This window comes from Anguilla anguilla, chromosome 2, assembly GCF_013347855.1.
Source record: "Anguilla anguilla isolate fAngAng1 chromosome 2, fAngAng1.pri, whole genome shotgun sequence".
In the NCBI taxonomy this organism is placed as follows: Eukaryota; Metazoa; Chordata; class Actinopteri; order Anguilliformes; family Anguillidae; genus Anguilla; species Anguilla anguilla.
Window position 1 is genome coordinate 14,502,530 of NC_049202.1, and position 14,592 is coordinate 14,517,121.

General features: G+C 40.6%; 1 protein-coding gene across 3 annotated transcripts in view; it reads right to left on the minus strand.

Moving 5' to 3' along the window:
• Positions 1 to 14,592, minus strand: part of LOC118221821 (carbohydrate sulfotransferase 15-like) — a 65,988-nt gene that overhangs the window by 14,767 nt on the left and 36,629 nt on the right. For 2 of the 3 annotated variants that reach the window (XM_035407216.1, XM_035407215.1), the window contains exon 2: positions 556 to 1,139. In XM_035407216.1, coding sequence (XP_035263107.1) covers positions 556 to 972 — 417 coding nt within the window. In that variant the 5' untranslated portion in view covers positions 973 to 1,139. Of the gene's footprint in view, positions 1 to 555; positions 1,140 to 1,459; positions 1,530 to 14,592 lie in introns of those variants that run through there. The other variant, XM_035407217.1, reaches the window with a different exon arrangement.

Consider the following 14,592-nt stretch of genomic DNA (forward strand, 5'->3'; position numbering starts at 1 on the left):
TATTTATATCCAGTTCAATAACAAATTAGGAATGTCAACTTGCATCTCACCATATATTACTTTATTACCACAAGAATTAAGTATTTAAACTAGTTTATCCAGATCATGGAATTAAAAGAGACAAAGATTTACAGAATCTGACATTGTCACAGTAAGTATTCTCTATAGCGAACTGAAGTTCTTTGCCTAAAATGTGCTGCTGTTTTGTTAGCTGCTTAAATAAACAATAAAGGAATGAATTCATGTTTTAAATGAAGGAACATTCTCCAAATGATTTTTGTTTATATTTCACATTACTTGTCAACATGTAATTTAATCCTCGCTAATGTAGACATGGCCCTGGACAAGACAGTAATCAGTATATAATTTCCACATGTATCTGTGTCCAAGGGAAAATAATTTACACAATGGTGAATGCCAGTCACACAATAGGTTGAACAGGAGATCAATTTGAATTGTGTATATTCTTTTATATCAAAAAAGACTTTAGCAATGCTTTAGGAAACCAGTTCTGTGAATACTGAATATTCCAGACATCCAAAACCTGGTACTCACATGTGGCTCGCTGTGGACCAGGTCCTTCCTGTCAGGAACCGGCCGGGGGCCGAACACCACCTTAGAGGCGATGGTTTTCACCACCATTTTAATGTTGGCGTAGTCCTTGGCTGAAGAGAGGTTGAAGGGAAAGGGCCCCGGGTTGACTAACGCAGAGAAGTGGTAAGGAGACGGGGTCAGCAGCAGTCTCTTCTTGTCTCCGGTCAGGATGTATGAGGCCATGATCAGAAACATGACCGTCAGCCCGAAAAAAAAGCCGTACAGCCGGGCCTTCCTGAAGCAGGCCGGGGCGCTCCATCTGCGCTGGGGGTCCCTCTTCACCTCCAGCACGGCGAACAGGTTCATGGGGCTGTCCTCCACCTGCAGCAGGAGCGGCCTTTCCCTGAGCAGGCTGAACTTGTAGTCCGTTTGGGTCATAGTCCCGGGGGTGGACGGGCTCTCAGCGCCGGCGCGGGATTTCGGCCAGAGCGTCGGTGGGACGGGAGGCGCATGGAAGCGGTCCGAGGCCCTGGTCCATTACGGGTCTTCAGACAGGAGCCAGGGGGATGAGCGTCCAAAACTTTGACCTAAAATCCTTGGTCTCCCTGTGAAGAAGAGAAACATTCAGTGAAATGTGCCACCTCTCAGTGGAGCGTACGGTTTTGCGTCAAACTAAAAGCGGCCCCTCTACCTGCGCATACCACCAACAGGAAGGTGCATCGTTCCAGCTTTGATATGCTTGCTTTTCTAGCCAATGGGGCCACTCGTGCTTAACTAGAATCCAGAGCCCAAAACCATTTTCACAAGAATTCTACAGGAAACAGGCTACACCCTGGTGAAATAACATTTCAGGCATTGAAAAAGAAAGGAGGCTAAGGTACGTCAGGAGAAACTGATGAAGATGTGCAGTACCGCATATACTCACCCCACAAAATAACGTGGTCGTAGACCACGCCAGCTGATTTAAAAGTACGGATTTAAGGATGTACAACCCTGCTTACGCAATCCGCCCCTTCTTACTGAGAACCCGAGTGGGGTGCCCGAGAGTGAACTCAACTGTGGTTAAGATCGTGACGAAAGATGAGTTGTTTTACGGATGTCGGCCGCATCCTGCAAAAGTGCTGCCTTCGCAGATTAGCCGAAACACTGGAAGACTGAGGCGGCCACGCTTCGACCACGTAGGATTCCGTTTCTCTCTGTTGCAACATGTATGTCAAACTACTAAAATGAGTCAGATAGTACAATGCAACCCCTATGGAAAATAATCCTCATGAGATTGCAAAGATGCTTTGACAAGCAGAATACCCCCCCCCCATTCCCAAATGTGAAAAGAGAAATATGTGACCGAAAAGATATCGCAATGTGTGAACAATGGAATCGGGTATTGTGAAATGCAACACTGAATAAAGGATTCAGATGAAACATAACTGATGATATACAGCTTAAGCCCCTCATACTTCACACAGAAGCTCAAAAAAAGTAATGATCCAAGTCACCACAGCAATGTTCAGAGCAAATATGTAATCAAGACATTGCATAAAATACAATTGTCTGAAAAACTAGCAATGCTAAGTTCAGCCACATCTGATATGGCTTGTTCATAGTGAAGCACAGAGAATGCAATAGAAGATAATGGAAATTCCAAGTGTACTATAACTGGTCAACCCCATAAACCTGCATTTCTCAATAATCCTTCAGAGTGACTCTGGGCATCTCTTCTCCAACAACAGGAGGGCCATGGGTTAGCCTGCCGAGGACAAATAGCGCAGTAACGTCGAGGTGCCCGCATTTCACTGCTCCAGTTCAGCCGAAATGCTAATGATGAATACCCTATAAAGACCACGTAGGATTCCGTTTCTCTCTGTTGCAACATGTATGTCAAACTACTAAAATGAGTCAGATAGTACAATGCAACCCCTGTCCTATGGAAAATAACCCTCATGAGATTGCAAAGATGCTTTGACAAGCAGAATACCCCCCTCCCATTCCCAAATGTGAAAAGAGAAATATGTGACCGAAAAGATATCGCAATGTGTGAACAATGGAATCGGGTATTGTGAAATGCAACACTGAATAAAGGATTCAGATGAAACATAATTGGCAACTACATTAAAAGAGCAAGCCAGGTGGTTAACATCAACATGCTACAAAGATGTTCAACAGATTTGTGTCACCAACCTCAACCGATGAAACCACCCAGTGTATTGTGGGATGGTGTTTAAAATGTAATCCATTACCTTTTGACAGCTGCAATGCAAGGGCCGTTAAGAGCAGGCAGAAGCCAGCTGCTCTCTATGATACATGAGGCAGAATGGCCAGAATAGATTCCACTCTGGCATCTATCAACAACAAACAGCTTTTAAAAAAACACCGTACTCTGTTTACGCAAAGGTCTTCATCATCTTTAACTTGTCAGCCAAGCATTAGAACAGGCTCATTGTATCCCAGCACCTTTTAGAATTTGGGCGTTGGGGCTCAAAAATTCTGTGCAATATTTAATGCTTTCAAGCATCTTCTTTAATTTGTATTGACCTTTTTATTTATTTATCTATTTCTTTTTGAATGCAACACAGTCATCATCAGATTAACTGGTGATTTGTGATTCAGATACAGTGACAACCCAGCTAACAAAAAAATGTTCTCGTAATGTTAACGGAATGTTTTGTCAATGTTATAACATTGCCAATACATGACAGCAACACTGTGAGAACATTTTGTGTTTGACTGGGAAATTGCATGGGCACATATTTCAGAAAGAAATTGATTACATGATTCTGACAGATGTTAACTTAAAGTTCAGGTAGTGGCATAGAGTTAATCTATTTTTTCCTGCAATTGATTCCCAGTCGCTATGCCCAAGTTACAAAAATCCTGATTAAACAGCATCACATTTGTTTGATTTTTTTCTACCACCGCACTCCCGAATCGCAATGTGGAGGGTCTGATAAGGCAGCCTGTTTTAAGGCTGTAAGGTGTGGTATTGCATTCCTGTTCCCATTTCACAGGGACGGTGAGCGGGATGTGTGAGTTTTCAGGTGTTGGGGAGTCAAAAGGATTATATTATCAGAGAATGCCATTCCCCTGTGACCCACCGTACCGATCGGCAGAGCTTTACTGATAAAGCAAGAGCCTTCCATCTCCGTGAAAATACCGAAGCCTCCCATGCCAACACAAATTAGGATTCTCATACCTTCTCTAGCTGGATTGCTTAGTATATCTTTGGCACGTAATGCCTGACTTCCACTCAGTCCTGTCTGGGATTGAGAAATAAGTGTAGCACAACGCGAAGTGTGTTTTTCAAGCTGCCGCATTTCAAAAAAAAAAAATTGGATATACGGCATTGCCGTTAAACAATGGCTGGCACCAGACACAAAGCAGGCATCATTCTGGCTCTGAATCCAGCACATGGTCTTCTCATGAAGTGTCGTTTCTCATTATGAAATGAGTCGAAAATGAGTCACCACTACTTGCGGCTCTTGATATTGCTTCCTCGCCATCTTACCCCCAAGAGAAGTGGAGATTACAGCAGGGCCACAGAGTCCACGTAATGCAATTTACCTCCAGCTGGGACCAAGGCAGCAGGAATGGAGTGGAGCAGTCAGACTCTCACAGTAAACTTCTAGCAGAATGCAATCTTGGCCCAAACCGGCACAAAACCCAGGAAGGTCCGTAGGCCTCAGTCAGGCCTCCTAAAGCTAAAATAGGAGCATTCATGGAGGAGAAGCTAACATATTCAATTACTGTAGCATTATAAATAAATGAATAAACATTAGAGACACACTGATTTGACACAATCATTGTGTTTTACTGTAGAGCTTTTTTTTTTATCCTACTGGATCAGGCAAGTCGGTCATACAGTACAAGAATAGCTTTATTTCAAAGACAAAAGTAAAATTAGCTGTAAAGCCTTTCTAGGCAAGTAATGTAGAGAATTTTCAGTTCACACTAAATAAATGGCATTTATCAGCACCACTGATTCTCCAAGGCATTACCAGTTAAAATGAAAGCTTTAATGAAACCTGTACTCTCATTTCAATTCACCAATCTAAATGCCAAAAATTATTCCTCAAAAAGGGTCTCGGCCAGTTAATTTTCATAATTCAACATCCCCAGCAAGGCTCCTTCTAATCATGACAATGAACAGGCACTGTGATGGCATGAAGACTGTGTCTTCATAATCTCTGTGCCATCAATGTTTATTGATTCAATCAAGGCTGAAGTCAATTTAATGGCTGTGCCTTAGGCTGTGGAGGAAGGATAGGGAGAGGGAGAGAGAGAGAGAGAGAGAGAGAGCTGTCCACTTGTGATAGGATCACCCAAGATGCATTTTAATGTCAGGAATGAACACAGCCTAAGTCTCATGCCAAAAATATATCTGTACAGGAACTCATGTGGGAAACAGGAAAGACCAGGCTAATTTGTACATCCACGCAACAATTCACCCAGTTCTCCGCCCTACTGAAGCACAGTAAAGAGGTCAATGGTCAAGAAACTGTTATTGTAAATGGTTTTTCCTTTTGTCATTTTTCTTACACTGCTAGGTCCTTAATGTTTCATAAGACAGAACTCTCACTGTCTGCCTGTCCTTGAACATCAAGCTGAGGCAGTCAATGTTATGTGTGTTTTGGGTAGGCTTTATCCCCTGCAAAACCTAAACCTCGTTCACATCAGAAGAGAGTTATGTTTATTAGTGTTTATTAGTGTCTAGTGTATTTCAAAGAAACATACTTTCTGTTCACACAAGCTCAGTCAATACATTCCCCCTTACCAATCTCTAGCCACCATCAGTCTCGTTGCATCATGTGATGCTGTTGAACCATGAGCCAGTGGCATCAGATCCTTCATAATGTATTATCATGACAGCCATTTAATTTCAATTATAGATGCAGATCTATGTTTTTCTTGGGAAGTTCCAATAACAAACTAAGCTTTCAGAAAAAACGGTAGCAACTGGAGCTTTTAGACATTTCAGAAACGTGCTCAAAATAGAAATAATATTAGTGCCAAAAGAGCTTACTGAGCTCACTCTGTTGGAAGATTAAATCTGACATTGTTGCTGAACTGTCACATGACCCAGGTCGCTGCTCAGAATATGGCAATTATACCTAAGCATTGTTGACTGTGGTGAAACCCAGCCGGTCCAGTTGTTCAAAAAATTGTATAAAAGGCAGTTTTACAATTACAGAGCCGGGAACTAATTTCAACTTGTGCGCAAAGAAAATATTTTTCCCTGTGTGCTTTTACATTTTCAGACCAAAAAAATATAATGTGGACATTTTGTTCCAAAAATGTATTTTAACTATTTAAAATGAATGAGTCCAGATCCTTGGTGGCCTAAAAGTTGTTGTGACTTGAGTGTGAAATGGGGAGCTGCGATCCATATTCATTATCAGAGAACAGTGACTACTCTGTCCCAGTTCTGGAAGAGAGTTTTTTTAGTTCTTTCTACATCTCACCACTACAATGCTGGAAAAATGTCACGAGACCCACTACGTATTACTCGTTTCGTTTGTTTACATGACCGATTAAACTTTATGAGAAGGAGCAGGGGCGCCACCAGGGATTTTGGGCCCCATGAAAAGATTTCACATTGGACCCCACCACCCCAGGCCACACCATCCCTGTAGTTATTGTAAGCGCACCATATTTTTGAGGGCCCCTGTCAGTTAGGGCCCTTGGAATCATCCTAACTGCCCCCCCACCCCCTTACCGCACCCCCTCCACCACACTGTGCTGCTGAGAAGGAAAGCTGGTTTTGGTAACTTGAAAACAGAATGGAATGTAACGCAGGATTTTGAAGTTGAGTCAAAAGGCTCAAGAAAGCACAATCCACGGCCCTGAAATCACTCAAGGAAAACAAAGATCCTTCCAGATGATATTTTTCTGGTGTAGTAGGCAAGAGTGCCCAGCGGTCAGCCTCAGAGGTCTTGGGAATTTGTGGTCGGAAATAAGAGACGTTGCCTCGACTGCTGGAAACCATGGCACAACACCGTCACAAAGCACAACAACTCAATTAGCCTACCTCAACAGAGGAAAGCTGTGGGGAAAGCTAACTGGTTACATCCAGTGGGTCGTGACACTTGACTCGTTACAGATGCACTCAACTCTCACACCAGGGAATCAATATTCCAGTGTTCAGAACCGAGCTGGATTGTCTCAACCAGGCATCGAGGAATCCCTCCTCTGTCTAGGGACTGTGAGCCAGCACTGTCCCCTCTCAGTGGTATATTTTTTAGCAGTGCACAGAGGGGCTGTGTTTATACCAGGCTTGATTGTGAGCAGTGAGGCAAAGATGAGAGACAGGCTGTGGAGTTCAGGGGAACTCTGGCAACCAACAGCCATCCTCGAATATAGAAAGAGTTCAGCCAAAAACATTGAGAATATCACACTCTCACAAGAATCCGCTGAGGACTGTGGACCCCCCAAAGAACACAAAGGCAGCCACCTCAGGAATGCTCCTCTTTGATTGTTTGATTGTTTGTTTGTTCCTGTCGTGTGAAGTGATGCACTGCTGAGAACAGATTACGAAGAGCGCGCGACAGAATGTGTGAAAGAGTGGACCTGAGGTAGCTCCCAGAAGTCCTTCTCTCAAAACGTAGGAACAACACACCATAATAGTGGCCCTGTTCAGCCATAATAGCTGTTCTGAATTTTCGGAGTAAAGTAGAATTCAAAAACAAGTCTATTTCTGTCCACCTCTCATATACGGCATCCACAGTAATCCTTTGCGTCAGCCTAGATGGAAAAACTTTGCAAAAGTTTGTTTCATAACAAGAAAAATAAAGGTTACATAATTGCGCAAGTCACTTTTTTAGAGTGCTCCCATGAAACAAACAAGAAAGAAACAAGTACGGCAATATATCCCATGTCAAAATCTTAGAGTTCTGCAGACAAATAATATTAACAACAAGACTGTATACATTTTGGCTAGAGGCACTACATTAGATTTTATTGTGCTTAACACAACTCTAATGATTTGTGTGGTATGTGTGTTTTGGCCAATCACATTAACCCAATGCATCACTTGTTTTGATAATGTATCCACAGGGAAAGGACAAACAGTTTAGTGTAACTTTGTGATTAGTTTCTGCCATAAAAGGTAGCTCCAAGCAACGTTTGAACAGTTATTGGCCCCTGACATCCCTCACAGTTCATTACACCAAGTTGAACTGAATTTTTATATATTTTTTTTTTTTCAACAATGCAGCTGGTTGAAATCAAAAGTCCGGCTGCAGAATGGACCAATTAAATACTGACTCAGCCCACAATTTGCTCCCTGCACTCCACAGGGTGCCAATGTTCATCCCGTCTGCTATTTATGACCATTATAATTCCTATAATGTGACATGGCCACAGTCCAAGTAATTAATTAATTCTGAATGAACTCCATCCATTACCTCCAGGAGGTATTAAGGTATGCTACCACCTAAGCAAACCACAATCCATTGAATATGTATGGAAATAGAGAAATATTGAATACTAAATATTGTATACTTAATATACAAAGCAAATATGGCAAAAATAAATAAATAAATAACGTTGTTGCTTTCATCATGTCACAAACAGTAGGCAACAAACACAGTCCGAATATGATGAGACAAAGGAAGGCTAATAGGCCAACTGAGTACTCCCACAAAAAAAGGCCAAGCAAATAAAAATACTACCCTTGTATTTGTGATTGCAGTCAGGGGTGCAAATGAGCACGAAACCTGAAGGTTTGCTTATCGGCTTCCCCCACGATCTATTCAAAGCGCAAGGACGTAAACCTTTTCTCGATTCATTACTGAGCATTACCCTTGGACCGTGATTTTAACACTAAGCTGTCAAGGACTGACGAAACCATTGCTGTAGTCAACGTTATGAGATGACAGATCCGTTAATCACCAGTGAGTACTTGGAGAACTGTACATCGAATGCACAATACATGCCCTGAAAATATATCACGTAAATAAAATATAGACTATATTATGCTTATTAGAACATGCATCTCTGTCAGCGCTTGAATAAAAATGCTCTATAGAAGTGTGCATGCATGAGCTTAAAATAAAGCTAGGGGATAATGTAAATGGACAATTCTGTTGTATTCCACTTCTGGTCCTACAAAAGGAATGCTGTGGCCTAATGTCTCGTTTTTTTCCACATATGTGCAAGAAGAATGATTCAGATTTACCCTAAATATCCATCATAGAACATTACCCTAAAAATGGAAGCTATTACATATTGAGTGGAAGGCCTAATATGTAAAAAGTTCAGTTTTATTGTAAATTCAGATTTGTGTACACGGGTCATTCATACCAACTGAGTGCCATTGCTAAGGCCACTGAATGTGGTCCCGTGTAAAGGACTTTATTTATAAGCTCAATGTACTGCTTCCAAGTAAATTGTTTACTTGCTTCACATCATGCATCACGCACACTGAAAACTTGTCAATTGCAATCAATGATAATGCAGAATATACTCGTTTCTCATTCATATATCGCATCCATTATTCTTGGCACAGCAACTGCTGGGCTACAACCACTGGAGAGGTGTGAGGGGGGTAGGTGAGGAGGGTTGTGGGGGGGGCGTAAGCTCAAACTGACCTTGAACCTAAAGCAGGCCAATGACTCATGAAGTACTCCCTTGTCACAGTGCTCTTTCATCAGGCTAGGAACCTGTCCCCTAAGATTATGATGATGTTTTGAACGAGGATCAGAGGAGGAAGGCCACTTCAGCACTTTCTCACCTAATCTTTTATTCATTATCATAATTTCCTTGGAAGACTCCCTAAACCAGGACTTCTATGAGGTGGATTAGCGCTCATAATGGTGTCATAAATATTATGTATAAACAAAAGACTAAATATTGAATTATTAATGACTGTAATGGGTGCATACTGTATGGCCAGAGGCACTGCAGTTCTTCACAGAAATGTTGACAGAGCATAATAATAATTATAATAATTTAATTTAAGAAAAGAATAGTGGCCGATATTATACAGGCTGAGGCTTGGATGACATAATACAGGACAATACCTTCCAGGTCAACCAATTTGACAAAAAAAAAATCAAAATAACAAACTCAAGGTGAAGTTCATTTGTTTGAAGTTTTAATTAGGAGCTACAGTTCATAGGTCTTTACACCCCAGAGAGACAACTTCATATAGCATTGCATAAAATCAATAATAGGCCTTTTATACGTCCACTGCTTAACAGCAGTTTTTTTTTTTGCAGCAGGCCCTCAATGAATAATTCACCAGATTAAAAAAAGAAAAACATAAGTAATGAAGCCTATATTTCTTAGTTATTGTGCACAAGTTATTCATACCATGACTAATATATGGAAATTCCTTTCTCTGCATTTAAACATTTGCATACTTTTTCATTTCATTTTCTTCCCAGGTTAGCATCACAATTTTCTCCAAAATATCTCTGTACATAACTTCTTTCCAATTTATAACAGAGCCTCACTCTCTGAGCCTTCGCATCTAATTGTTGTCATGTCCATCTCTCTGCTACTCCACTTACTACACCAATATGAGGTGGAGGGATTTTTTGAGACAGGCATTGGACATTCTGGACTCACGTTCCTCCCTCTCCTTCCACTGGCCTATTTCTTGAAGTACTGTCTCACATCAGTTATCTAGACTCAGACACAACTGTTACATAGACGTTCTTTTCCCGACAACACGCTCCCCACAGATGTCTTGTTACTTCTCAGGTAATTCCTCTCTTTGCTGTTCACCTCTTCTGCAGTGCCTTTTCATCCTTTTCATCTCATGCATAATTATTTTTCTCATGTTGTCTGTCTCTCCTCCTCACTCAATGAAACCTCTTTCATTTTTTATTTTTGTGTGGCAACTTTGAGAGCCTGAAGTGTGAAGCATTGAAAATTAGAAGCACAGCTGACAGTGATGTGATTTTTTTTCCTGAGAACACCAGCAATAAGCCTGCTTGTTGTGACCTTGTTTGTGTTGTTCCCAAGCCAGGCAGTCAACATACCCTGCTACTTATAGAGTGCACATGAAAGGCATGTGAACTGAGTTATATGCACAGGAAAAGCTGGGGCACACAGCTTACCAAGGGTGCAGTGTTTTCTGGGAGCATAAGTCTGCCCAGCAAATTTACAGGACAGACAGCAATGTGGCTGTAAGGCTCCTTACCATGAATGTGCCACCCCCTGAAAAAGGGTAATGTCTTCCTTACTGATAGCCAAACAAAACCTATAATTCCCTTGGGAAGCAGACATCCAATTTATGCCATTAATTTTTCATCTGACACAGATGTTCTTTGGTCCACAGTGAACATTCAGAACGTCAGTGAATCTTTGGAGCCATTTGTGACAAGAATTCAGTCGCTGACAAAACACCTACTCATGTTCCGATAGTCCCACCTACAGTTATTTAGAGTGAATTACCGGCATTAAGGGGAACTTGTGAATGTTGTAACTAGCTGTTTTATATTCATTCCAAAGCCTCCTGTCAATCAATTGCACAAATGCCTGTCGCCATGGGCAACAAGGCCATACTACCTGCTGACATGAATGAAAGTGTCAGAGGCCATTAATTGTTGACTGCAATCAATATGAAATGTGAATTTCAAAGACGGTGGATTTGGCTGCTCATAGATAATGTATGGAGACAGATCTGGCTGTTTAAATGGATGCAGGGTGATACAGGTTCCACAGCCTACCCACCCCCATACCCTCACTAAAACAAGAGAGCCCCTGGTGATTTCCACCTGTGAGTAAATCTTCGAATGAAGAAATAATGTCTGTCTTCAGGAAAGTATATCTGCCCCTACCAGACTATGATCTTTTATCATTTTCAGACAATGGAACATCCAGGGTGTAGCAATATGCTTGGATTGAAAGCATCCTGTGGTTTTAAAGGTGAAAGCATGCCATGTACCATTTTTATCCATCACATTTTGCTTTTGTTTTACCCTGTTTAATAGGTTGCAAACCAGTGCTTGGTCTTTTGATCTTGCACACACATTTCAAAATCATAGTATTGGAAATACACTTTTTAAGTACAATTTTTATGTTTTTACAAATCAAAATAAAACAAAACTTATATTTTCAGATACACACATACGCACAAGTAATATTTAAAATAATAAAAAAGAAATGCCTATATTTTTAAGTTGCTCTTTCTTTGATGTGATGTTTGTTATTGCAGGCATGAGGCAAGCAACAGTGAATAAAACTTCTGAAGCACATCATCCCAGTGTCTTACAGCCACATCCTGACAATGTGCTCGTAATCTTGCTAGCTTTCCTCTTCCTACAAAACTATGGTGGCTCCTCACATACACCTCCATAAAAGATGAGGCTGAGTACAGATCCAGAACTGTATGAAGCAGAGATGGACAGGGGTAAAGCAGCTAACCAAGGTAGGAGGGATTTGTTCACTGTGTTAGAAAATGAGCAGACATGCTGTGGTTTGACTCCACTATCCTCTTGTCTAAACCTCTTTGACAGGCTACTGCCAATACTCTCCCATCTCCTGTAAACCAGAGCAATTATCCACCAAAAGCAAACAGCAGTCAAATTGCTACTCAGTTCTGAGGAAAACCAGAGGTGTTGCTTATGTGAGTTACCGTCAAATTACTTTGACGATGACAGAAGAGCTCTAGCCTGTTCCCACCTATATTTTAAAAAGAAAAGGCGTTAGCTCTCTTCCCCTCCATCTGCTCTTCTTCTGTGTGTTTTCCTGTCTTCAAGGTGCCACAAACTGGCCCCCTTATGTTTGTAGTGTAAGTTCATTCCTCTCTGCAACTCCTGCTCTGCTTCGGCTTGACAAATGCAGAGACTGAAGAACATGGGGGCCTAATTATCCCACTCTGGATGTTTACAGTACTGTGTACACTGTGCATGACAGTTGGCTATAGTCCAAAAGAGCTTATATAAAATTCAAGGATTTTTATGTAAAAGGAAAGTGTGTGTGTGTGGTGTGTGTGTGTGTGTGTCCGTGTGTGTCAGGATGGAGGGGAAGGTTGGGGGGGTCCGGGGGGGCAACAGAATGAGGGATAGGGCAGGGTGGGTTTTTGTGTTTTGTTAGGAGCAAGCTATTTATTCATGGGAAAGCTATTTTAAGCTTGTAGGTGTGTTTCATTAAATTCATTTATTTTTGTAATGAAAACATAGTTTAGTTGAGTGCAATAACTTGCACTGACAGATGCAATAATGTTATTAAATCAATAAAAGCCACCACAAAAACAAACCATCCTGGAAATTCTACTCTTTGCTTACTTGAAATGGCGTAGCCTGAATCAACCAATCACAAAATAAATAAATACAGACATTATCCTATGCAGTGGTGACAAAACACTGGTTTATATGAAAAGAGCAATACTCATGGAAACTAAGCCTTTCTTAAAATCAAACAAAAAAAAACCATTCGCTTATGGCCAGTCACGGAGGTGATTCCCTTTTAGAGCTGAATCTCCACTTAGAATTGCACAAATATTAACTAGCAACCAAAATTTAATTACCACAAGAAGGCAGGGCAACAAATAGCTGTTTATGTAGGGATGCAGTAAAACAAGTTGTTTTAAACATGGCTTTATAACATCCACACTTGTTTCGACAAAGGCAGTGATTAGCTTTTTTAATCAGGTACACAATTCCTCGGCTGGGACAGTTGGCAATGCTGGCTATGTTACACTTTCTTTCCTACCTCATTAAAAGAAAACATCTTTTGTGGATGTGACTACTAAGATCCTACATGCCTATTTTTATCCGATGGGATTAAGCAAAATCACACTTCACTTCTGTTGAAAATGAATAGTTCTTTTTAGACTGAATGCCACGCATACGGACCTCATTAGAGTCTTACAGTCGCTCATAACAAGGCCCTCTCTAATTAAGTTGTAGACCTGATAATGCTTAGTATAAAAAGAACGCCACACATTTCACAGATCAAATCACCTTTCATCCGATTCTCTGTACAAATGTCTGTGTGTGGACTTGGTTATTACTGTCTTTATTTTCATTGTTGCCTGCTATTTTCTGGAAATTCTTTTTATTATGTTTATTATAAAAAATAATGGTGCTTATTATTATTATTATTATTATTATTATTATTTGAGGGAAGAGGCTCAGTTAATAATAATAATCATCATCATCATCATTATAATCATAATCATAATCATAATAATACTCGTAATAATAATAATAATAATAATCACAAAGCCCACACATTTGTAAAGTTTCTCACAAACGTAAATACAAATGAATAAATATAACAAATAGGAAGGATGTCTTTTTAACAACAAAAAATCAGCAGACTGGGATAGGAATCACGGATTTGTTTTGAAAGTTTGGTTTTTCAGGGCAAAGTATAGGATGTTCCTGGATTCAACTTAGAATTCTCTCATATTCTCTGTCACTGCAAATGCGAAACAGACTCTCTCATATATCGTTTCAGTGAGACAATAAAACCAAGTCAGAGGCCTTTGGATCAGTATTAAAGGCTGAGTTGAGGACAAGGCCCTGAAAAGCATCCACACCAAAATGTGTTGCTGTTGACAGGAACCATCACATGCAGGCCAAACTACTCCTTGTACAAGTTGAAAGCCAGCCTCCCCACATTCCATTTGTCCTCCTCTTGAAGCCTGGAGCAGGCCAAAGGTAGGGCTGTTTATTCCACTGTAATGTAACCTCTCCACACGTGTCTGTAACCACAAGCACCAAACTCATTTAACAGATGCTAACCACGGACATGCAATGGGCACTAGCTATTTGAACGCAGCTACTTCAGTAAATTTGTCCAGGAGCAGAGGTCATGGAATTTAAAACAAGCACAATTAACTAAATTCATCCTTGTGTGCTTTAAACCCACATGAACAGTTCACTTGTAAAAATGTTAAAAGAAACTATGACTTGGATTTGTAATTGCCCTTTACTGTGACTTGACAGACAATTAAATTTTTTTCTTGGCCAAACAGTTTAGCCAATTCAGCAACCACCAAAAAACTTATTTTCCCATTCATTATAGAGAACTGTGGATAAATGTTGATTAAGTCCAGGCCTATATAAAAAAATATAATAAAGAAAATCATTTAAAAGTGAAAAAATA